At 33.9% G+C, this 26,076-nt stretch overlaps 2 protein-coding genes and 1 long non-coding RNA gene across 11 annotated transcripts; all 3 read left to right on the top strand.

The window, feature by feature from the left end:
• On the top strand, positions 1–16,237 carry LOC130821100 (uncharacterized). 9 transcript variants are annotated; one of them, XM_057686737.1, is made up of 8 exons: positions 1–305; positions 538–592; positions 9,594–9,735; positions 13,009–13,090; positions 14,144–14,231; positions 14,327–14,394; positions 14,530–14,586; positions 15,392–16,237. In XM_057686737.1, exons 4-8 carry the CDS (start codon positions 13,070–13,072, stop codon positions 15,554–15,556), a joined length of 399 nt encoding a protein of 132 aa, XP_057542720.1. In that variant the 5' UTR covers positions 1–305; positions 538–592; positions 9,594–9,735; positions 13,009–13,069; the 3' UTR covers positions 15,557–16,237. The 9 variants fall into 9 exon arrangements, 8 of the variants coding, with proteins under 8 accessions (XP_057542720.1, XP_057542723.1, XP_057542718.1 ...); XM_057686740.1 differs by having other exon boundaries at positions 538–609; positions 14,336–14,394; XM_057686735.1 differs by having other exon boundaries at positions 538–609.
• Positions 16,238–16,651: 414 nt separating this feature from the next.
• LOC130821099 (uncharacterized) lies at positions 16,652–17,467 on the top strand. Its single transcript, XR_009045293.1, has 3 exons — positions 16,652–17,038; positions 17,132–17,201; positions 17,317–17,467. It is a non-coding gene; the product is annotated as an uncharacterized LOC130821099 (long non-coding RNA).
• Positions 17,468–21,312: 3,845 nt separating this feature from the next.
• On the top strand, positions 21,313–24,672 carry LOC130821098 (uncharacterized). The gene is made up of 5 exons (XM_057686732.1): positions 21,313–21,581; positions 22,848–22,935; positions 23,039–23,109; positions 23,233–23,289; positions 24,141–24,672. Exons 1-5 carry the CDS (start codon positions 21,489–21,491, stop codon positions 24,351–24,353), a joined length of 522 nt encoding a protein of 173 aa, XP_057542715.1. The 5' UTR covers positions 21,313–21,488; the 3' UTR covers positions 24,354–24,672.
• Positions 24,673–26,076: the final 1,404 nt, after the last annotated feature.

Here is a 26,076-nt window from a genome sequence, read left to right as displayed (position 1 = left end):
CTTCTATCCTTATGGTTCGCTCTCTTTTGCCAAGATATTTTGTTTATCTTCAGCCATTTCTGTCCACACCGATAATTAATAAAAATTATATTACATATTTTAGATTATTTTTCATTTTTATATACTTAATTAATTTACCATATCATCTTCATAATTCCTCAAAAGTAAACTTAATCTTGCTCATATTGCGATATTGTTGAAGAATTATAACAATGGAGGCTGATGAATCATACTACACTGTTCTTGGTTTGAAATGCGATTCATCGTTTGATGATATTCGTCGTGCTTATCGTAAATTAGCTATGGTAATTCATTGTTTAATTTCTCTTTTCTGTTGGAATTTGTATTGATATAATTTGAAATTTTGAAATCCGATTCGATTTAGGTTTTTTGGTTATATTTCTTATAGATAATCCTTAATGCAATTAACTTATCAAGAGTTTTGACATTCAATATGTTTAATCGGATGTTAATCAAGTATAGAATGATGAAATTCGTGACGGTATAATTATTCATGTTTCTTGACAATGTGTTCAGATGGCTATGATGGAACAAGTGGATGGGAGGAACAAGAAGAAAGGGGAACTGAGAAGTAGGCTCAATTTCTAGGTCCAGTTTAATTTTATTGATTTTTTTTGAAAATTAAGGTTTCAACTGATCAGAATCGTTTGAGACTAGTGTATATGCTAGAGGTGAAGCCAAGAATAGAAGTTAGTGTAGAAAAAAATCGGGTATTTGAACAATTCTGTTAGGGTAAACTTAGGTTTTAAATAACTTATGGATCCAATATGAAATGTCACTTGTGTATATTAAATCTCAAGGGTTTTTAGGGTGAATTATAGTCGGTCTTCGCCATTAATTGCTCCCCCTACCTGATACTAATCTTTCATTAAATTGCTAATTAGAAAACAAAGTGCTATTGCTGGTTTTGAGATTGAATTTATGGAGTTTGTTTTTAGTTTTAAGGGTATGTTTTGGCAAATAACTTTAGTTGGCTTTTTAGTGGATTATTGTCTTTGATTTTTTATTTGGTTAATGAAAGAAATGAAGGAAAGAATAAAACAGAATATTGTTATTTTTGTATATTTCTATAAATCAGGAATTAGAAGATAATTAGGAGATATTTAGGAGATTGTGATTATTGTAAATATGGTAATAAGTAGTCTTTGTAAGCCCTGTATTCTATAATCGTATTTATTCAAGCATTAAAACACAAACCTTAAACCCTAAACTGAGAGTAATTATACTCTTTATGGTATCAGAGCCAACGGTGATCTAGGGACCAAAACCGTTTTAAACAAGTGAATCAAAAGCCATGGTAGAGAAGACTAAACAACCATTCACCATGACCCACTTACTGGAAATCCTAAACAAACTCAACACAAATCGAACCAATCTAGAGGCCGGCTCAAATCAAGCGATCAACCTCAGTGAGAAATTGAACCATCAAAATGATACAAAGTGGTTCAAATTAATGTACCTGGCCATAAGTGGGCGAGGGAAGCTCAATCACATCATTGCTTCTTCACCATCTCTTGGATTATTGAGAATATTGAGACCGAATTAGTCAATCAATTTCTCGATTATCCAACGGCTCGAGATTTGTGGAACGGAATAGAATCCTTTTATAGCAGTGGGCAGGACGAGTTACAGGTGTTTGATCTAACGGTCAAAGCCAACACAATGAGATAGGGCACAAAAACAATCGAGGCGTTCCATGGGAGGATGACAGCCATATGGAAAGAAATCGACTGACGTGTTCCTAATCCCATGAAACACCCCGAAGACATTACCATTTTTAATGAAATTACACAGAGACTAAAATTGTACTAGTTCTTATCTAGCATCAATGAAACTTTTGATAAAGATCGAATGGACATACTCAACAAAATACTCTTACCGACGGTTGAAGAAGCATATGCCATCATCCGGAGGGAAATCTCGAGAAGAGAAATCCTCACCGGAAAACCATCATCGGAGATCGACTCCTTAGGGATCGGGAGTGGATTAATCATAAAACAAAAATGCTCATTCGAAAATCACTTCTCAGGATCCGAGTTTAACTCAAAATCCAGACCATACAAAATACCAAACCGGCGAGAAGAAGATGACAAAACCCATCTCCACTGCACTTACTGTAGCGGAAATCGACACACCAAAGATGGTTGTTTCAAGTTGATCGAATTTCCAGATTGATGGGGAAAACACCAAGCCCGGAAAAAAGGTAAAGATCTGAGCAAGAAACCGGATGATCGAAAAAAAGAGCCACAAACATTCTTATTATCCTAGTTTAAATCATTCTGCTAAACTTTTTATGCTTATATATTCTGATGTTTGGGGACCCGCACCTGATGGAGGGCGGTTAATTTTTTCTTATTATGTGTTCTTTATTGATGATTGCACTAGAATGCGTTGGGTGTATTTTGTCAAACATAAATTTGAGGTGTGCGATATTTTCATACAATTCTATAAAATGATTCTCACCCAATTTCAAAAATAAATTCGGATCCTTCGCTCAGATAATGGTGGAGAATACATTAATCATCAGATGAAAAACTTTTTTTCACATGGACTTATACACCAAACATCATGTCCTCATACCCTTTAACAAAACGGCATAGTAGCACGGAAAAACCGAACTCTCCTTAATATAGCTCGATCTCTCATGATTGAATCATCTGTTCCGAAACTTTTCTGGCCTGAAGCTATTGCCACAGCTAACTATCTCACAAAAAGCCTCAACTACACACCATCTCGCCACTCACTCTCTTCCTCCCAAAATCTTTGGATGTATAGTCTATGTCCATCTTCCTAAACACCATCGCAACAAACTCGAACCCAGGGCAGTAAAATGTATCTTTGTTGGGTATGGAACTCATCAGAAGGGTTATAGATGTTTCGATCCCACCACCAATCATATGTATGTCACAATGGATTGTGACTTCCCAGAAGACTCATACTACTATCATCATCGCAGATGTCAGGGGGAGAATAAGACCAAAGACAATCTAAGCTGGTTGTCTGTTAACATGGATTACAAAGAACAAGTTGACAAAGCCACCGAGACTGCATCTGAACCGACATTACAACCATCTCCTCAGCCATAACCTACCTCATCCCTGTCCAATGATCTCCCGGAGGTAACTGAATCTTCCTTCTCTCCTACTGGCTACATTGAAAACAACAACTTTTTTTCTGAGAATGTGCAGGAAAGTAATAATCACCCGGAAGAAAGCCCGGAACTAATAGAAGAGCCAATTGTATACAAACTACCTCCAAGAAGCACGAGGGGGATTCCTTCGAAACGGTATGATCCGTATGAAGCAAAAAGTTCAAAATACCAATAGGAGAGCAAAGACAAGAGAACATGTCTGAATCGGCTGTCAAACAATGTTCCTAAGACGGTGGAAGAGGCTCTAAAAAGCACGCATTGAAAGAAGGCTACGAAGGAGGAAATCAGAGCCCTAGTGAAAAATAAAACCTGGGAGAAATGTAGAATTCCAAAAGGGAAGAAAGTCGTAGGCTGCAAATGGGTGTTCACAATCAAATATAAGAGCGATGGGACAATTGAGAGATACAAAGGTCGCCTGGTTGCAAAAGGATACACACAAACCTATGGGATCGACTACTCTGAAACGTTCTCTCCGGTAGCAAAAATTGATAAAATCAGAGTACCCTTCTCTATTGCAGCAAATAAAGACTGACCATTACACCAGTTTGATGTAACATGGAGAAATACAGGAAGTGTTCATGCAAGCTCCCCCAAGTTACTTGGGAAACTTCACTGAACATGAAGGATGCAAGTTAAAAAGGCTCTATCGGTCTGAAACAAACCTCTCGAGCTTAGTTTGGCAGATTTATTCTAGCAATGAAAAGGTTTGGGTATCATCAAAGTAATTCCGACCATACACTCTTTCTGAAGAAAAGGGGAGAGATGATAACATGCCTCATAATATATGTAGATGACATAATTATCACTGGCAATGACAGAGTTGAGATATAGACATTGAAGGAGAAGTTATTCAGGGAATTTGAAATGAAGGATCTAGGAAGACTTAATATTTTCTGGGAATTGAGGTTCTTAGATCAAACAAGGGGATCTTTTTATGCCAGAAGAAGTATATATCATGGATTTACTAGCAGAAACAGGGATGCTGGATTACAAACCAGCCGAAATTCCAATCGTGGTTAATCACAGTTTGTAGACGGTAGAAGGAGCAGAACCTGCTAATCGCGAACAATATCAGAAATTGGTAGGGAAGTTAATTTACCTCTCAGATACTCGTCCAGACATTGCCTATGTTGTTTGGATTGTGCGCAGGTTTATGCATCGACCTCAAATTCAACACATGGAAGTTGTTTATAGAATTCTAAGGTACCTCAAAGGCACTCTTGAGAAGGGCATAGTTTTTCAGAGGAATGAACACCTAGATTTGCAAGCTTATACGGAAGCAGATTGGGCAGGTGACAGAGATGGGAGAAACAGGATACTTCACTCTTGTAAGAGGGAACCTTGTAACTTGGAAAAGTAAGAAACAGAAAGTGGCTGCTCTATCTAGTGCAAAAGCCGAATTCTAGGGAATAGCCAAAGGTATAACTGAGGTTTTATGGATTCGAAAATTGCTCACGGAACTTGGGTTCAAACAAAACAGTTGCGAACTGAATTGCGATAACAAAGCTGCAATAAGTATATCAGAGAATCCAGTCCAGCATGACAGAACAAAATTTTTGAAGTTGATCAGCACTTCATTAAAGAAAAGCTTAAGCATAAGATAATACATATTCCTTTCATCAAGTCTAAAGAGCAACTTGCAGATATCCTAACCAAGGCCGTCAGGCTAGAACAATTTCATAACACTCTTTGCAAGTTGGGCGTTTGAGATCCCACTTCCCAACTTGAGGGGTAGTGAAGCGAAGAATAAAACAAAATATTGTTATTCTTGTATACTTCTATAAATAAGGAATTAGGAGATAATTAAGAGATTGTGATTATTGTAAATATGGCGACAAGTGGTCTTTATAAACCCTGTATTTTGTAATCATATTTATTCAAGCAATAAAACACAAACCTTAAACCCTAAACTGAGAGTAATTATACTCTTTAAGAAGTCCTTTAACTCTAATTGCATGCTAGTTAAAATTAGGGTTGTTCAAAATAGATCTAACGTCTCGATATAATTTTGTAATTTTATTCGACTTTAACCTTTAATTGGATTTTAAAATAAATTTAAAATTACGTAAAAAATCGATCTGTGCGCAAAATTTGAACTTAAATCTACTCAAAATAACCTTAATACTTCAAATGAACACTTTTAGTCAAAATTATAAAGAAATATTCAGAGTAGTTTTTCATCGACAGTTGACTTTTTGAAATGTTTTTGCTAGTAAATAACCAATAATATAATGATTGTGCTGGGAGGTGATGGGTGGTGAGATGGCAGAGGGTGAGTTAGCTCCTGGCGCCTTCTTGAGTTGGGAGGCAAGAAAAGAAAATCGCTGAATCAAGCATGCGCCGAGTTGTTCCAGCCTATAGGCGATATTTCCTACCCCTTTGGCTACTTTATACGGACTATAATAACGCCAAGCAAGCTTCTCATTAGTCCTTGTAGCTATGGATTGTTGTTTGTATGGTTGTAGCTTAAGGAACACTAGCTCGCCTTGCTCGAATGAGATTACCATTACTAAAGTAAGCTATGGGATGGTAAATACCATTACTGTATTTAGATGTTCACCAGCTTTACCACTTCTTCGTGGGCCTCATTATCCTCCTCTTCCCCTTGTTCTTCATCATCTTCTATCCCAATTAAAACACTCAATTCCTTCCTACTACATTTATGGTCTTGAGACCACTTACCATCACATTGGAAGCACAGTCCTCTTTCCCGTTTTTCATGTTTTTCCTTCGATTTAGACGCCTCATCAGCTCTCCTTGGTTTTCATCCACGACAAGGCTTTGGGGTTCCTAATGTAGGAATGTAGTAAGGAAGATATTTTAGGAAATATTTCCTTTTTAGTATCGTTAATCTTGTATAAATTATTGCCCATGTACTCATTTGCATTTAATACAAGTGTATTCAAACCTAACAGCCTTTAATACTTCTACCAATTCCGCTTAAATCTTTTCATGGTATCAGAGCCGTAAGGTTCAGATTTAGGGTCATCTTTTTTTCTAGTTCTCATCACTTACCATTACTATAATGGCCGAGCCAAGCAATGAACCTACCAATCGACTCATTTCCATGGAGCAAATGGAATTAATGCTTCAAATGTTTGATTTGAGTTCAAAAGCTACAAGTATGAAACAAGGCAGAGACACTATTGAGATATACTTTAGCAAATTAAACACAATATGGAAGGAGATCGATAGGAGGATGCCGAACCCTATGAAGTGTGCAGAAGGTGATTGATATCGCCTTGTTCAACTCATTTATACAAAGGCAACGTTTATATTAGTTTCTTGCCGGTATTAATGATACCCTCTCCCAACCCTCACGCCGCATATGCCACTATACGACGTGAAATCACACGCCGAGGAATCATGGGAGGCGACTCATCATCGGGACGAGCTCCCTCAGATATTGGTAGTGGGTTGGCCGTTCACATTCGGTCGGAAAAATCCTCATTCCGGCGAGACGATCGGAGTAATCTCAAGTGCAGTCACTGTGGTGGCACATGTCACACCGAGGATGGATGCTTTAAACTGATCGAGTACCCGGAGTGGTGGGAGGAGCTCAGGCAACGGAAAAGCCGCCACCTAGGCCACAACTTCTCGTACCGGCGGCGAGGCTAACCTCATCACTGCTCTTTCCGGCAATCCTCAATACAGCAAGAGCCAAGCATCAATGGTAAGGAGCCATTACCAGTTATCAACGCACACAACAATGGTGGTGAGATAAGACAAGACGAAGCTGAAAAAGGGGAAGCAAAAAATGGTACAGAAAAAAATCATCCTATAAGGAACTCATACTATGTGGTAGAGACACCAGAAAGAAAAACAAAATAGGGAAGTGATTTAAGTGAAAAATGGTAGTACAACCGAAAATAAGGAAGAGAGATTAGAGGAGAGAGATAAGGGGATATCAGTATATCACGTTATGAGAGAGGGAAATCACATATTTCCTCCGTTCTATAATACCCGCTACATTTTCTATAATATCCGATATATTTTTTATTTTTACCAATTTCATATTATTTATTACATTTCGGTTTTTAGTAATAAAACAATCATTTAAAGTTCTACATGCCCCTATTTTTATCTTACTCTATACTCTATAATAAAATACTAGACTATACTAACCTAACAATCTATTTTTCCTTTTTCTTTTTCAAGTAACAATAATAAAATACTATACTCTATAAAATAAAGAATTAGCTACAGTGTATAGTCAATTATTTTTCTTAATTTTCGTGCTCATACAAATGTAACGACTAAAATGAAATGGAGGAAGTATCTGCATTAAAAATCTTGGTTCAACCGAAAATGAAGAGGGGAGAGAAAAGGATAGGTCTTGTCTTGGGGAGGTGAAATCAGAAAAAAAAGGGGAGAAAGAAGGACAAGAGGACAAACTGAAATTAATGAGGAGGGAGAGAGGGAGAGCACATATGACATACTTTGGGGAAGTCAAAATTATTGAGGAGAGAGAGAGGGAGAAAGGCCACATCTATGGGAAAAGAATTCAGAAAAAAAAGGGTAGGCAACAAGAGGGACAGCCGTGTAGAAGGAGGGGTTATTTTTCCCGATTCTTATTTGTTGCCACCCTTTTTATTTTATCGCCACCCCTCCTAATGAAATTACGAATTTGCCCCTGATCTTTAAAAATTTATAAATTTGCCATTGAGTTAATAACTTTTCATTTTTATTTTTTTTTATTTTTTTAATTATTTTTATTTATATTATTTTTGTTATTATTATTATCATAGTTATTATTATTATTATTATTATTATTATTACGGTTATTATTATTATTATAACGGTTATTATTATTACGGTTATTAATAATAATAATAATAATAATAATAATACTAATAATAATAATAATAATAATAATAATAATAATAAAATTAATAATAAAAATAATAATAATAATAATAAATTTTTTTTAAAAATACCAGTCGCACAAAACGTGCGACTGACAGTCGCACAAAGCAGTCGCACGTTTTGTGCGACTGGTATTTTTTTTTTATTATTATTATTATTATTACGGTTATTATTATTATTATAACGGTTATTATTATTACGGTTATTATTATTATTATTATAACGGTTATTATTATTACGGTTATTATTATTATAACGGTTATTATTATTACGGTTAATAATAGTAATAATAATAATAAAAAAAAAAAAAAAAAAATACCAGTCGCACAAAACGTGCGACTGATAGTCGCACAAACCAGTCGCACAAAACGTGCGACTGACAGTCGCACAAAATAGTCGCACGTTTTGTGCGACTTGCATTTTTTAAAAATTTTTTTTTATTATTATTAATTTTATTATTATTATTATAATTAATATCGTGGTTGTTATTATTATTATTCTTAAATTATTATTTTTGTATTAATTATTATTGTTATAACTGATGTAAGAAAGAAAGCGTAAAATTTTATTACTAGAGGAAACCCAGAATACAAATATTAGTTAGATTATAGAAATTAGGAGTTTATAAATTACTCCAATACAGAAAACCTTAGCCAAAACAAGTTTTTTTGGGATGATGCAAAACTAATGCTCAAGACTCCTTTTATAAGGAGAAAAATAACAAGCCTTTGTTATTCTTTCGATGTGGGATAATGATAAACATTAATCTTCTAATATGGGATAATGAAAAACATTAATCTTTCAATGTGGGATAATGACAAACATCAATCTTCCAATGTGGGATTCAAGACATAACCTTATTAGGAGGGGTGGCGATAAAATTTTTAAAGATCAGTGGCAAATTCTTAATTTCATTAGGAGGGAGGGTGGCGATAAAATGAAAAGGGTGGCGACAAATAATAATGCCCTTATTTTTTGGGAAATCAGAAAAAAAGCAAAAAAAAAGGAAAAATGGGGAAATTAAAGTTGACTTATATACCCACTAACCCAAAAAACCCCACCCCACCCGTGTTTACCCCAGCCGGACCACTCCCTCCATTTCCCCTTTATCCTCTCATCCCAACCCACAACATTTTACCACCTTTGGCCCAATTTCATCCGGCCCAAATCAACCCTCTCAGCCGGTCCACTTCGTACCTTTAACCCAATTTCTTCCCACTCTCATATCTCTTTTATTAAAAAGGGTCATTTTTTCCCATAAGTTTAAATTATCCCAATCGTCCCCTTGGATCTTTGACTGTGGGGCAACCAACACCATGACCAATGATCCATCTAATCTCACACATGCCATCCCGAGTACCCGCGCTCAAATTCAAACTGCTAATAGGGATTGTGTAGCTGTTATTAAGACAGGACCTGTTGAAATTTCTCCTCCCATTCACTTCCAAAATTGTCTTTTAATTCCCAGCCTTACTCATAAGCTATTATCTGTTAGTCAATTGACTAAAGATCTTGATTGCACGTTATCCTAACCTCTTGCGGTTGTCTTGTGCAGGATGCTCAGACCGGGAAAATCATTGGGCGTGGTATTGAACAAGGAGGGTTATACTATGTGGATGCTACGACTCAACAACGTTAAGCTATGCTTACTCGCGGGTCCGTTGATCATCAACTTTGGATGTGGCATCGACGTTTGGGTCATCCTTCTCTAGCTTATCTTAAATTTTTGTTCCCTTCCCTCTCTCACAGTATAATGTCTCTAAATTGTGAAACTTGTGTCTTAGCTAAAATTCACACTCGTATTTGCCTAGTGTTACTCATTCTGCAAAACCTTTTTCTTTAATACATTCTGATGTATGGGGGTCTGCTCCAATTTTTGGTGCACATTAATTGTCTTATTACGTTTTGTTTGTGGATGATTGTACTCGTATGAGTTGGGTATATTTTCTGAAACACAAATCTGAGATGTATTCAATTTTTGTTGCCTTTTATAATATGCTTCGCACTCAGATTAATGCTACACCATAAATCTTGCATTATGATAATGGGGGAGAATACATTAATTTGGCTATGAGACAATTCTTGTCTGATCATGCATGCTTCATCAAACCTCTTGTCCTGACACACCCTAACAAAATGGAGTTGATAAGTGAAAAAATAGTACCCTACTTGAGATCACCCGGGCCCTCTTAATCGAGTCCCATGCTTCTGCCTCTTTCTGGCCTAAAGCCATTTATACGCAACTTATCTTACCAATCGCCTTCCTTCTAATCCTCTTTATTACAAAACTCCTCTTGAAACCTTGGGTTCTTTTGTCACTCTACCTTCATCCCATTCTTTACCTCCTAGGGTCTTTTGGTGTCTTGCTTATGTTCATCTACCTAAACACAGTAGGACTAAACTTGAACATCGGGCGGTCAAATGTATTTTTCTTGGTTATGGGGTGAATCAGAAGTAGTATATATGTTCCGATCTCCACCAGAATAAGATGTATACCACTATGGATTGTGAGTTTTTTGAACAAACCTATTATTACCCCCAGCCTAATCCTCAGGGGGAGACATGTAGTGATGACCTAAGTTGGTTAATATATCCAGTTGTGATTGATTAGGATCCAAAAGAGCAAGTAGGCAAGACCATCGATGTTGTCGCTGAAGGCACAATATCTCCTCCTCTTACTGCCCCAGTTTTATGGGATGAGCATCCTACATCACAAGAGGTACTCCCTGAGCTCCAACAAGTTACTAATAATATCTCTTATTATATTGCCAGTAATGATGTAACAAGCAGGTATGAGCTACCCCCTAGGAGTACAAGGGAAATTCCTCCAAGGCGATATGATCCTTAATATGAGGCACAACGATCTAGATATCCAGTAAATATGGGGAATAGTGAGGCCCTGTCACAAATAGCTGTGGTATTCAACACCTCACTTTACTCCAGTATTGTGCCCAATAATGTTGAAGAAGCTCTCCGAGATCCAAACTGGAAAAAGGCGATGGAGGAAGAAATTTCTGCTCTTAACAAAAATGAAACATGGTAAAAATGTGAATTGCCAAAGGGTAAGAAAATAGTTGGATGCAGATGGGTATATGCCATCAAATTCTTAGCTGATGGTACTGTCGAATGATACAAGGCCGGATTGGTAGCACAAGGATATACTCAGACTTACGGAGTAGACTACTCTGAGACTTTCTCTCCAGTAGCCAAAATTGATATTGTCCGAGTTCTATTCTCGATCGCTGCAAACAAAGATTGGCCTCTACACCAGTTTGATGCGAAGAATGCTTTTCTACATGGAAAAATTGAAGAAGAAGTGTACATGAGGGCTCCTCCTGGCTTCTCTAGTGATTACAATCCAGGGGAAGGATGTAAGTTGAAGAAAGCCTTATATGGTCTGAAGAATTTTCAAGGGTATGGTTTGGAAGATTTACTGCAGCAATGACAAAGTTTGGCTATAAACAGAGTAACTCAGACCATACTTTGTTCTTTAAGAAACAAAAGGATTATATCACGTGCCTAATCATCTATGTGGATGATATGATCATTACCGAAGATGATAAGGAAGAAGTTTGTGTTCTTAAGGAGCAACTATCATGAGAATTTGAAATGAAAGACCTAGGGCAATTAAGATATTTTCTCGGCATTGAAGTTTTGAGGTCAAAAGAGGTATCTTTATTGGCCAGAGGAAATACATCCTTGATTTACTAGCAGCAACAGGCATGCTTGATTGTAAGCCCGCAGAGACCCCCATCATAGCTAATCATGGTCTTCGGATGATTAAGGGAGAAAAATTTGCAGACAGGGGACAATACCAGAGGATGGTTGGCAAACTAATCTATTTATCTCACACACGACCAGATATTGCCTACGCAGTGGGAGTAGTGAGCAGGTTCATGCATCAACCACAGATATACCATATGACAGCAGTTATGAGAATCCTCAAGTACCTAAAAGGTACAAGCAGTAGAGGCATTCTATTCAGGAAGAATGATCACTTAGACCTCCTAGCTTATACAGATGCAGACTGGGTAGGAGACTAAGATGATAGGAAGTCAACTTCTGGGTACTTTACCTTTGTAAGGGGAAATTTGGTTACATGGAAGAGCAAGAAACAAAAAGTTGTCGCCCTATCAAGTGCAGAGGTAGAATTTCGTGGTATAGCCAAAGGAATAACTGAGATCATATGGTTAAAAAGGCTCCTCAGTGAGTTGGATTTCCCGCAAAGAAGAGCTTGCCAATTGCTCTGTGATAATAAAACTGCAATCAGAATCTCGGGAAACCCAGTTTAACATGACCGCGCCAAGCACGTTGAGATCGACAGACACTTCATAAAGGAAAAACTCCAGAAGAAAATTACGAGTCTTCCCTTTGTAAAATCAAGAGATTAATTGGCATACATTCTTACAAAGGCAATCACATCTGAGGCATTCGAGCAAATATTGTTCAAGTTAGGTATCTGTGACCTGAAGACCTAACTTGAGGGGATTGTAGGAATGTAATAAGGAAGATATTTTAGGAAATATTTTTTATAATATTTAATGTGTATAGTATTTTTATTTCCTTTTTAGTATCCTTAATCTTGTATAAATTATTGCCCATGTACTTATTTGCATTTAATACAAAGTGTATTCAAAGCCAATAACCTTTATTACTAGGGATGGCAATGGGTACTGGACCCGACCCGGATCAGTGGATCCGTATCCGTTTTCACGGATCTGGGTCCTAAAAATATAGACCCGTCGGATCCGGGTCGGATCCGGATCCTGTTTAATTTCACGGGTCCGGGTCCGGATCTGGGAAAAATACCCAGATCCGGACCCGCGGATCTAAAGGACCCGTTTCTTTTTTAATTTTTTTTTTATATCACTAATCACTATTCACTGCCAGATTTGTCTCTTTGTTATTTACGTGCCAGATTTGAATATTTAATAGTTCTACTAAAATTTGAATTTTTTGGTTGTCCACAGCTGGTAAAAACTGATGGAGGTGTAAAAGTTCTCACTGACCACGGTGAAGAAATTGAAGCAGATGTTGTGCTCTTTGCCACTGGTATTTTCTATTCCCTTTCACTAATGTATTAATGCCAAACTTAATTTATGAATGAGTGTTATGTGTAATGAACTGGAAAATATTGTTTTTCATTCAGTGTATTGAAGCAATCCGAAAGCTTTTTCATCATCTCCTCATTATGTGTGTGCTTTTTCATATATTTAAATTTTTAAAAATTGCATCTAATAATTAATTTTTTTTGGTTTGTAGGATATTGACGATATTAGTGTTGAAGAAATTTGACAAATTGGAAACATTAGATTGTATGAAGAACATGAAGGATTTACTTTTATTGATAAATTTTGAATGTGTTTGTTGGATATTTTAAAGAGAATTTTAAGTTGTATAATACTTTTTTGGGTGATTCATTGTGAAATTATATGTATTATTAGCATTAGTCCATAAATATCGCTTTACAATCTAAATACATTTAAAATAAATAAATAAATAAATATAGGACCCGTTTTTGGACCCGGATCCGGTACAGGATCCGCAGTACCCACGGATCCGGATCTGGGTCTTGTAAAATTAGACCCGCAGATCTGGGTCCGGATCCGGATCCTCTTCTTGAAAACGGATCCGGGTCCACCTGGACCCGACCCGGATCCGACCCGTTGCCATCCCTATTTATTACTTCTACAGTTCTACCTATTCCGCTTAAATCTTTTCATCCGAATGCGGGAAGTATAAGCAGGTTGGGCAGTTTGTTTTTCCCATTGGTACCAACGTAATGCCTCACCCTCCAAACAGACCATCGCCACCTCCATTTTTTCATCTTCATACTAAAGGTAAAAGTATTTTTCAGTCTTCGTCATCCACCCTTCTGGGTCTTCACCATTGAATGTTGGCAAATCAAATTTTCAAAATTTCCAGTTATTTCCATTACTCCATTTATCCTGGTATTGGAAATTATGTGATTCGTTTTCTACTGTTTCATTAATTTATCCTCTTTTTTTCTATAAAATTATTCCTTCACATTACATTACAAGAAAGTATTTTGCTGCTTTAAATAGTTCGAGTAACTGAGTCTTGATTATAATAATCTGGTTCCAGCATTGGCATCCTGATAAGTGGAGCAACAACCCTGTCATGCTTGGAGAGGCTAAAAGAAAATTTCAGAAAATTCAAGAAGCCTATTCAGGTAAAATGTCCTTGCAGATTTGAGTATGTTAATTTCGTTATGGAATTTTTAATAGTAATGAATAAGTTATTTACAGAGTGATTGCTTTGTTTTAGTGTTGTCAGATCCCAAGAAGAGGACAGTGTATGATGCAGGCATGTATGATCCCTTTGAAGAAGATGAGGTATGATTTATCAACTATTAGTATTTATATCGACTTTGTTTTTCTATTCAGCAGTCGCACCTTCAACAGATTCTTGTTAGTCTAATCGTACAAGTACAATTAAATTTTTCTAAGTACAGCAAATTTGAAATACAGGGCTTCTGTGATTTTATGCAAGAGATGATGTCACTTATGGAACAAGTCCGATATGAGGTAAGTATTAAGCATTGTTTTGTAGTATAATCCCAAATCAAACGGCATTGTTTGTTTCTTATTAGCAACTTTATCTTTCTTATCAGTGTTTACCATGAGCCCTTTAAGAAGAGCTTATATTTCATTTGTACACCAAATTACCAATAGGAGTAGAAATGCAGAGAAGAATAAATGAGGAACTCAGTTCACATTTTAAACAAAATAAATCTTTGTTACGTCGGAAAGATTTGAAATAAAAACCACTGATCTTTTTACATTTTCTTTCCTTTCAAAAATTTTATCCAAATATAGTGCAATGGTTTTAAAATGTTTAAATCTGTTACGTAACTTTGTATTCCTGTGATCCGACAGTATAGAAAGGAAAATTGTAGAAGGGCAGAAGAATAGTAGTGAACTTGAATTCCTTTTTTATACAAAATCACCCTTAGTTCTCTGCGTGTAACATGATCAGTTAATTCGCTTTTTAAATTTGTGATTCGTTTATAATGATCCTAAAGTAGCCTAAAACCGACTATAATTTGCTGTTTTTGATTTGCAATTAGTAAGGAGATTAGTGAATCATGTGACAGTTCTTCTATTATTTAGAAATCAGGTTCTGGTTTTTGACATGCAAATTCCTTCTCCGTAAGTTAACATCACCGCTATGATTGCTAGCATAAGTGTAATTTTAAATCCGGCCTTGGCCTTCGTTTGAGGTATGCGGTTGGGCTTGAATAATGTGGATTGATGTCGAAATGGTCGAGGATTTGTTTCGTTTTGTTTCTGAGATCGTGGTCTTACATAAATACATCTTTGATGCTCACAGGAGAAATCGAACAGCGTGGAAGATCTTCAAAACATGTTTGCAGAGATGGTACAAGGATTTCAAACACCTAAAATGTTTTCAAGTCCTACAGTAGTCAGTAACCATAGCTGTTCTGGGATATTACAGCATCAAACTGATTCAATTCAACATGATCATAATTTATAGCCAGGGTTGTGCAAAATATTCGATCCGAATATCCGGTATATGTTACAAAACGGATAATTTATCCGATTCATGGAAATGTATAGTTAGAATTTCGGATAATGGGTTTTGAAAATAAGCTTGATAAAAGAAAGAAAGCGAAATAAGTTTAAATATTTACGTGTGTAAAAACACAATTTTCTTAAAATAAATTTAAAAATTTAAAAACCGGATATATAGTATTCAATCCGGATACCGGATGTTCAAATTCTAGATAACACATTTTCGATAATTGGATCATGATTTTCGGTATTCGAAAAATAAGATATTAGGATTTTTAGATTTGAATAGATTTGATATTCGATTTTGAACAGCCCCTGATCCTACCACCAACTCCACGTCAATTTTGGAGTGTTTGGTATTTATTGTAAATGAGCATAGGTCAATCAACATTCACATGATCTTGAAAACTTTAGTTCCAAACAGAAGTGGAGACTGTCAAGAAATATTTGTAGCATCTTTGTTGTTTTGGAGCTGGAGTGTTGTAAAGTAAAAAGCTTGTTGTACATTGCATATTTCTAGTCTTGTTGGGTATTCTTCATCAATTAATGAAAGATGATTGACTTAAGAAAGATTGAAAAAAATGAGATTATTTATCTACTTAATTTCAAATATAAGATTGGGGAAAACTTATGTCCCAAAATAAGCTTCCGTACATCCAATCCTAGCTTCGGGTAGAGTCGCTGTTAGTAACAGCGAAAGTGAAAAAAAAAAAATTAAAAGCCTAGAGTCGCTGTTAGTAACAGCGACTTAAAAAAAATAAAAAATTAAAAGCCCAAAGTCGCTGTTACTAACCGCGACTAAAAAAAAAATTTTATTATTTATTTATTTATTTATTTTTTTTTTAAATTTAATACCCTCCCTGAGTGTAAGCCACTCAGCTTAAATTCAATTAAGTACCAATTGAAATCACAAAATTACACAATGATTTTCTTGGTTGGCTTTTACGTCAAAATATTACATATTTCACACCTTTTATGCTATCGTATTCCCAGGAAGTATAATTAATCTGTCACCTTATCATCTTAAGATAAGATAGATTGTTATGTACTACCAAGATTTCTATGCTTTGTTACATTTTGCAGTCCCAACTCTTTTAAATATATAGTCCAATTCTATAAGATAGTTATTTACCTAATTTGTCATTTCTTATTCATTGATACTTGTTCTTTCAAATATGTTTCAAGTTTTGTAATGACTAGTGAAGTAAGTTCAAAGAACAAGATCCACAGATTGAGTAGTTTGTTAGTTTTTTCTGCTGGTCAAAAATTGAAGTTGTGGAACATTTCTTTTTGATGAATTAGACCTCTTCCCCTTGTCCCTGATTTGGAGATATCAGAGAAGTCTGTTGAACAGGCAGCTGATGTGATTCGAGCATGGGTTAATCATGCATTGGCACTTGCTCATGAGATTGCCATTTGTGGGAATCTGAGGATTCTTCTTCAGGTATTGTGATTTCTTGTGTTCTACACTTGATTGCTCTGTTTGGTGTTTGTTGAGGATCTATCAAGTCATATTTGTTATGAATTTTTTGTGCAGGTTGCTGCATTGTTGTGGTTTATTTCCTCTATTGGTAGCTTGTGCAATTTCATCACATTTGTCTACATTGGTGAGTTGACAGTGTTTTGTCTTATGCTACCGTGCTTTCACTATTTTTGTCCTGTCGCTAATTGCTTACGAGTTTAGTGAATTCATTTTGAAGCTTCACTTGATGTTTTGTTTAGGAGTGCTTCTTGCTCTATCAATTCCAGTGTTGTATGATAATTACCAGAGCCAGATTGATGTTCCTAATGGTTTTAGGTGAGTGTTTTTATGAAGAAGGCAATACTGTAAGAGTTATCTTTAAGTTAGTTTCTTCTTTTATTAAAGCAGTTCATGCATACTAGTTCCATTTCACAATTCTAGCCTTAAAATTTTGAGCATACTAGTTCATGCATACTAGTTTCTTCTTTTATTAAAGCGACTTAAATTTATTTTTTTTTTTTAAAAAAAAAGTTTTTTTTTTTTTTTTTTTTTTTTTTTTTTTTTAGTTGCTGTTAGACTTTGGGCTTTTAATTTTTTATTTTTTTTAAGTCGCTGTTAGTAACAGCGACTTTAGGCTTTTAATTTTTTTTTTTTCACTTTCGCTGTTACTAACAGCGACTCTACCCGAAGCTAGGATTGGATGTATGGAAACTTATTTTGGGACATAAGTTTTCCCCAATCTTATATTTGGAATTAAGTAGATAAATAATCTCATTTTTTTCAAATTTTCATTGACTTAATATGGTGCAAGTCTTTACCTTTAGCTTTTATGAGGACTATCACCATTCATTCAGTTGTATTGTAATGATGTATTTCGGCAATATTTGACACATGACTTTTTGATCGATTTTTTAATTAGTTAATCAACCAAAAAAAGGTTTTGAGTGGCTTTTACGTTAGCTACAAATTTATTTTTTAAGTTTTTTGGTTTTTAATTTTTTGTTTGTTAAACAACTAAAAAAATATTCAATCAATCGCTTTTAATCATTAATCAGATTTCTTGTTTGTTAAGTTAGCCTTTCCTTTATAAGGATTTAGTTTAACCTAATTTAGAGGCTTCATGTTTCTGCAAGTTATTTACTCTTAACTAACATTTTATTTTGTCATTTACTTTAATAGAATTAATTGATTTTTTTTATTTCTCCATTCATATTTTGTTCTGCATTGCTATTTATATTCAATTAGTTAAAACATTTAGTAAATGTTATTTATTTTATTCATTCTCTATCATAATTTATGTTTTGAAGCATCTTTGGGGTTGTAATTGTTATTTTAATGTCTATCATCATTATCGTCATGATTATTAAGGATTCAGCTTCTAGATTAGAAAGATTGATCTTCATTTTAAATATGAACTAAAATTATTGTGGAATTCGTTATAAATTATGAGATTAAAATTGGTATTATTAGTCTTGATTTAAACTATCTTTGTTAACCTTAAATATAATAGGAGTTTGTGTTTAAGACATATTTGATTAGTTTAGTCAATATGATAGAGTTTGTGACAAAAACTAATTAGTCTTAATTTGATTAATTAATTGATATAACGAAAGTTTATTCAAATAGATCATCTTTAACTACGTTTTTTATTCATAGTTATAGATTTTAGAGTAAGATTTGATGTTCATGAGAATTAAATGATTTTCAATATTTAAGACATTTTAATTATATACTTTTATATTCGATTAGATTATAATTTTCTGTGGTTATAAATTCACATATTATTTAATTTCTCACTATGTTACATACATTTAAATTGAAACAAATATCATAAAACTAGTTTTATTGTGTTTCACGTACAACTACATATACATCGTACTTTTACGGTAAGTAAAATTTTCATATTTTGTTAATATCTTTAATGGTCATAAATGAGTCATAATTTAATTGTTTATTCATTATATTTTTACATTTGTAAGGTTTATTTAGGGGTAAGTTGTCTCTTTGAAATTCTTAATTATACAATTAAAGTGCAATCAAATGACACTAGAGATTCTTTCAATAATAGAATAAATTATATATATATATATATATATATATATATATATATATATATATATATATATATATATATATTATAGTAAAATGTATAAAATCTGTGTAAATCTACAATTTTTTAACTTTTTATTTAAAAACTATTTTATTTTATATTTTATCAAAAGCTTCCTACTTAAATATTTTTGTAAAATATTTTTGTTTGTTAAAAACTTTCAGCTTACAAATGATTTTGACAAACAAAATTTTAAAAAACTATCAAATTTTGGGAAAAAATAGAAATTTGATAGGCAAATTTATTGTATATATTTTTTTACCTTCATAATTATAGTAAAATGTATAAAATCTGTAAGATGGTAGCTTTGACGAACAAATGTAGTTTAGTAAGTAGTTTTTGACAAAAATGAAACTAAAAAACAACTTAAAGAAAAAAAAAGATTACGGATTTTTGTTGATTTTTCCTTAAAAATAATCAACAAATACTCTTTACAATTACAATATTTTTATCCAAAAACTTCATCTTACCTCTTTTAAATCACTTTTTTAATATGAATTTTCACCGACCTTTTATTATTCTATAATCTCAAAGGTCGTAGATATTATTATATCAACAAAAAGACTTTAGGATATTCCCTTGTGTTTATAGTAACAAAAACACAATAAGATTGAGATTAAAATAAAAAATGAATTTAAGATAATAGCAAAAAAGAACCAAGTTATTTTTAAATTTTTTTTTGATATTAAATAGAGAGAAAATAAATTATAATCATGAAATTAATAAAGAATTAGAATGTATAAATGATATTCTTAAAAAAAGAATGTATAAATAATATCAAAAAAAGTGATGAATGATATTCTAAAGAGCTCCTCTTGTATGAGATTGTCTCACAGTGAGATGAGTCTACATAAAACGTTCATGATGCTAAAAGTTTTTTGGGAAATTTTATGTGGTAACCCGGAACTTTCTGTTTTTCCACGTGTTAGACAAACAATTTTTTTAACAACTAGTCTCTTGAGAGACCGTCTCTTTGAGAGACATATCTCAAGCCCAGCCTATTAAAGATTATTATCTATTTATCGTATTTTTAACGCCTCCTATTTACATTATCCTTAATGTTTACTTACCGTATCCTTAATACCTACTTTCAATATCTTAAATGTCTACTTACATGATTCTTAATGCCTACTTACAATATTTTAAAAATATATAATGTGCTGACCTAATTAGAATCGGTCTCTCACAAGAATTTGTGTTTTGTTAATCCACGTGGTGACCTTGACATTCAAACTATTTCACGTGGTAGACAAAAAAGAAATTTTTTTTGGTAACTCTATGTTATTTTCACCCAACATAAATATATAATAGCATTTTTTTCAAAAAACACAAACGTCGTGATCATCCTTATTAACCAAATATTTCGAATTCTAGTCGAGATAAGTACGTAATTTAAAAAAGATTAGTGTAAAAGACAAAACCCAAGGTCACCACATGAAATATTCTAAGTTTTGATTATTGGGCTATTTAACCCAAGTAAGAATTTGAGTATTCCAAAAATAAAAATGATGCAAAATAATAAATATATACAAACAAAATGAAAAATAATACTCCCTTCTATTCATTGATTTAGGAACATTTTCTTATTGGGTTAATTCATTGATTATGTCTCATTTTTATTTTTGTCATTTTTTTACCCTTTTACCCTTTTTATAACAACACAACCACACATGAAAACACATAAATATCAATGCCCTTTATAGAAAAATTGAGTTTTTCACCCACTTTTATATGGTTCCCCGCCCCTCCTAGTTTTTGGTGCAAAAGGAAAATGTCCCTAAATTAATAAATATGAGGGAGTATAAAAAAGGAGGAAAAAAATTGCAAAAAAGGCCAAAAATCATAAGAGCTATTTTTGTAAAATATAGTTTCTCAAAAAAAAAACCTTAAAATAAAAAGCTCACATATTAATAATTATGTTAATTGAACTATTTAATCCATATAAAAAAATATCACACAGTAAAACTGCCCAACACGATAATAATGTGAAATCCGAAATATCTAATATAGAAAAGAAAAAATCTAGCACAGGAGGAACTTGACAAGAGAGAGAAAAATGACACGTTATAGTTCTACATGTCCAATTTAAATAGTTCCGGAACCTTCTATTTAAATCGTCGCTCTCTCTTGCCAAGATATTTTGTTCATTTTCAGCCATTTCTGTCCTCATCATTTAACCGACAATTAATAAAATTATATATTCTAGATTCTCTTTCGATTTCTATATATACCTAATACTTAATTTCACATATCATCTCCATAATTCCTTGAAAAGAATCGTAATCTTGCTTAGAATTGCGTTATTGTTGAAGAATTAAAACAATGGAGGCTGAAGAATCATACTACACTGTTCTTGGTTTGAATTGCGATTCATCGTTTCATGAAATTCGTCGCGCCTATCGTAAATTAGCTATGGTAATTTATTGTTTAATTCCTCTTAAATTTATGTTTATTTTGGACATTGTATTGATAAATCTTGAAATCTGATTCGATGTTAGTTTTTTTGTTTTATCGATGATTTTTAGTGCAATTAATTTATCAAGAGTTTTGACATTTAATGTCTTTAATCGGATGTTAATCGGAAATGTAAAGATGAAATTCCTGACGGTATAATCCTGCATGTTCCTTCACAATGTGTTCAGACGGTTATGATGGGAGGAACAAGAAGGAAAGGGAACTGGGAAGTAGGCTAAATCTCTAGGTCCAATTTAATTTTTTTGATTGAAAATTAAGGTTTCAACTGAGAGTCGTTTGAGACTAGTGTCTATGCAAGAGACGAAGCCATTCTTATAGGTTTAAAAAATTGGATGTTTGAACAATTTTGTTAGGGTAAACATAATGTAAAATAACTTACGGATCAAATATCACTTGTGTATATTGAATCTACAGGGTTTTTAGGGTGGATTATAGTCGGTCTTCACCATTAATAGCTCCCCCTACCTGATATGCTAATGAGCTAGTCTTTCATTAAATTGCAAATTTGAAAGGTATTGGCTGGTTTTGAGCTTCGACTGGGGTTTATTTTAGTTTTTTAAGGGTATGTGGATTATAGTCGGTCTTCACCATTAATAGCTCCCCCTACCTGATATGCTAATGAGCTAGTCTTTCATTAAATTGCAAATTTGAAAGGTATTGGCTGGTTTTGAGCTTCGACTGGGGTTTATTTTAGTTTTTTAAGGGTATGTTTAACAAATAATGTGAAGTTGGTTTTTAAGATGATTTTTGGGATTTTTTAGTTGGTCAAATAAAGAACTCTATTTAACTCGTTGCATGCAAATTAAAATAAGGGTTTTAAGTCTATTTATTTGATTTTGTTATTGAAATCGAATTTTATTTTGACTCGATTCTTGAATAAATTTAAAATTACTTAAAAATAAGTGTAGATGCAAGATTTGATTTTAAAGACTTAAAATACTCTTAATATTTTAGTGACCCAAATGAATGTTTAGTCAAAATTATCAAAAAATACTGTCCGTGCTATTGGATGATCTAATAAGTTTAATTCAAACAACTTCAAAAGTCAATTAGAAAGCATTTTAGGCAACTGTGGTTGAGATCACAAAGTAAATTGAACAACTGCTCTATAAAATCATTCCTTCTAATTTCATTACAAGAAAATATTTTGTTGCTTAATTTAAAAAGATTGTATACCGAGTCTTGATTATAACAATGTGGTTCCAGCAATGGCATCCTGATAAGTGGAGCAACAACCCTGTCATGCTTGGAGAGGCTAAAAGAAAATTTCAGAAAATTCAAGAAGCCTATTCAGGTAAATTGTCCCTACAGATTTGACTATTTGGGTAAGATAATTTTGTTGTGGAATTCATTATAGTGGTAAACAAGCTATTTAACGAGTGTTTGCTTTGTTTTAGTGTTGTCGGATCCCAAGAAGAGAACATTGTATGATGCAGGCATGTATGATCCCTTTGAAGAAGTGGATGAGGTATGATTTATCAACTATTAGTATTTATATCGACTTTGTTTTGCTATTCAGTAGTCAGCACCTTCAATAGATTTTGTTAGTCTATTTTTTTCTAACTACAATAAATTTGAACTTTGAATACAGGGTTTCTGTGATTTTATGCAAGAGATGATGGCACTTATGGCACAAGTCAGAGATGAGGCAAGTATTAAGCATTGTTTTGTAGTATGATCCCGTTAGTAACTTTAGTTTCCTTATCAGTGTTTAGTGTTTACCATGAGCCCTATAAGAAGAGCTTACATAGATATACCGCTTGAAACAGGGTCTGAATTTTAAATAAAATAATATTTGTCACATATTTGAAAGATTTGAAATGAAAACATAGAGATCTTACATTTTTTATCCTTTCAAAAATACTATTAAATATAGTGCAATGGTTCTAAAATGTTCAAATTTGTTAGGTAACTTTGTATTTAGTATGGAAAGGAAAATTGTAGAAGGCCAGAAGAAAAGCAGTGAACCAGATATAGGGCGGATCAAATGAAGTCAATATATTTAGTATTCTTTTTAAAAAAATTGATAGTAAAACAAACTTTGGACAATGTTGTCACATACTAATACTTTAACCAACTTAATAAGTACGCTTATTAACATATTTAGAGATATAACTTATTAAATGTTTAGAGATATAACTTATTAAATATTGTGAGTTGATGGCATTGAATAAAGCTACATTTGCCACTGATTAAAACTCCTCTTCTCTACAAGGTGACACATAGTTCACTTACTATACTCAAATTCCTTCTTCGATAAGTTAACATAACCGATACGATTGCCAACACAAGTGTAATCTTAATGCCAGCCTTCATTTGAGCTATCCAGCCTTCATTTGAGCTATGAGATATGGCTACGAGAATGTGGATTGACGTCGAATTGGTCTAGGTTTTGTTTTGTTTCTGAGATTGTTCGATTGTCTGATTGAGTTATGTGGGCTTACAAATTGTCTGATTGAGTTACGTGGGCTTACATGAATACATCTTTGATGCTCACAGGAGAAACCGAATAGTGTGGAAGATCTTCAAAACATGTTTGCAGAGATGGTACAAGGATTTCAAACACCTCAATGGTTTCCAAGTCCTACCGTAGTCAGCAACCAAAGCTGTTCTGGGATATTACAGCAACAAACTGATTCAATTCGACATGATCCTAACACCAACTGCACGTCAAGTTTTGGTGTGTTTGGTATGAGTAGTTATTGTAGATAAGCATAGGTTAATAACCATTGACATAACCTTGAGAACATAGGTCCAAACAGAAATGGATACTGTCAAGAAATGTTTCTAGCTTCTGTTTTGCAAAGTGAAATGCTTGTTTTAGATTGCAGACCTGTTCTTGTCCTGTTGTACATCCTTCATCAATTATTGAGAGATGAATGGTTTTATAGGGTGGAAGTCTTCTAAAATTATGCTTTGTACACCGGAAGCTGTAATTTATAGAAGAATTTAAGAATGCGGAATTTAGGGTCAAGGAATATTGTTTTGTATTACTTTTTAATTATCATTACATCTTCATTATATACACAAATTAGGAGTTAATTAAGGAAATAATATAACTAGGAAATATATATTTGCCTTAATAAATTTGCTAAAAAGGAGTAATAAATTCAGAATATCTTCAAGATATTATATTTTCACTCTCTCTCTCAAGTTAGGTTATAGGGTTTTTAATGTCTAACTTGGATAACGTAGTTTTGAAGGCTTTAGATGTGACAGAATTTGGAGGAAGATTTCCAGTGCATGCAAAGTTAATCACAAAACAGAATTCATGTGAATGGAGTAATCCATTAAAATAGCTTTGGGAAGGTGATCCCTTCTCTCATGGCAGACAAAACAATACAGAAAAAAAAGGGAGGAAGGAGAGCGAAAGCCAAGAAGAGAGGAAAAGAAAAAATAAGACTGAAAAATTAAAAAATAAAAAACAGAAATATCCTCCTATAAATACATGAATGAGGAGTTGTTATATCCTCATGAGGTGGACTAAAATTATGAAGTACTAATATCTTCAACATCCCCCCACAATGTTGGCTGGGACATGCCAAGATTGGATAGTAGTTGTCTGAACTGTTGAGAAGGCAGGATCTTGGTGAGAACATCAGCAAGTTGAGAAGAAGTGGGAAGGTATGTGAGTTGAATGAGGCCTTCTAAAACTTTTTCTCTTGTAAAATGACAATCAATGGCAATGTGCTTTGTGCGTTCATGAAACACAGGGTTCTTAGCAATATAGATGGCAGATTGATTGTCACAATGGAGGGTCACCGGTTGTAATTAAGAGACACCAAAATCAGCTAAGAGCCTAACCAGCCATGTTACTTCAGAAGCTGCATTTGCCATTGCTTTGTATTCTGCTTCCGCGGAAGATCTTGAAACTGTGGGCTGCTTCTTGGATTTCCAGGAGATTGGGGAGTGACCAAGTTGAATGATATACCCTGAGACTGATTTCCTTGAATCAATGCAGGATGCCCAGTCTGAATCAGAAAAAGCTTGTAGAACAAGTTTATCAGAGCCTTTGAGAAGAATACTCTGTCCTACTGTGTGAGCAACATAGGAAATAGTATGGTGGAGAGCCTGTAGATGTGGTTCCCTAGGATGTTGCATAAATTGACTAAGGTGTTGAACACTGTAGGCAAGATCAGGCCTAGTGTGGGTGAGGAAATTTAGTTTGCCTACCATACTTCTATAGTATGTGGCATCAGGAATAAGAATACTTGCAGTGGAACTGAGTTGTAGATTGAGAGGTAAGGGAGTCACAGCAGACTTATATGAAGATAGGCCAGCAGTTGCTAATAATTCTTTAGTAAACTTTTGTTGACTGAGAATGATGCCATCATGAACATAGGATACCTCCAATCCAAGAAAGTAATGTAACCTGCCAAGATCCTTTATACTAAAAACATTATGCAAGTGAGTTTTCAAATGAGAGATTATCGTA

The sequence above is a fragment of the Amaranthus tricolor genome, chromosome 8 (assembly GCF_026212465.1).
Source record: "Amaranthus tricolor cultivar Red isolate AtriRed21 chromosome 8, ASM2621246v1, whole genome shotgun sequence".
NCBI lineage: Eukaryota > Viridiplantae > Streptophyta > Magnoliopsida > Caryophyllales > Amaranthaceae > Amaranthus > Amaranthus tricolor.
The sequence above is the reverse complement of the archived record's forward strand: the minus strand, read 5'-3'. Positions and strand labels throughout refer to the sequence as shown.

What these genes read in the sequence shown, in the direction of transcription:
- LOC130821100 (XM_057686733.1), top strand. Translation starts at nt 213, where the DNA reads ATGGAGGCTGATGAATCATACTACACTGTTCTTGGTTTGAAATGCGAT. An exon ending in AATTCAAGAAGCCTATTCAG is followed by an intron (nt 14,232 to 14,326) that starts GTAAAATGTCCT and finishes GCTTTGTTTTAG; the next exon opens with TGTTGTCAGATCCCAAGAAG. An exon ending in ATCCCTTTGAAGAAGATGAG is followed by an intron (nt 14,395 to 14,529) that starts GTATGATTTATC and finishes TTTGAAATACAG; the next exon opens with GGCTTCTGTGATTTTATGCA.
- LOC130821098 (XM_057686732.1), top strand. Translation starts at nt 21,489, where the DNA reads ATGGAGGCTGAAGAATCATACTACACTGTTCTTGGTTTGAATTGCGAT. An exon ending in AATTCAAGAAGCCTATTCAG is followed by an intron (nt 22,936 to 23,038) that starts GTAAATTGTCCC and finishes GCTTTGTTTTAG; the next exon opens with TGTTGTCGGATCCCAAGAAG. An exon ending in CCTTTGAAGAAGTGGATGAG is followed by an intron (nt 23,110 to 23,232) that starts GTATGATTTATC and finishes CTTTGAATACAG; the next exon opens with GGTTTCTGTGATTTTATGCA.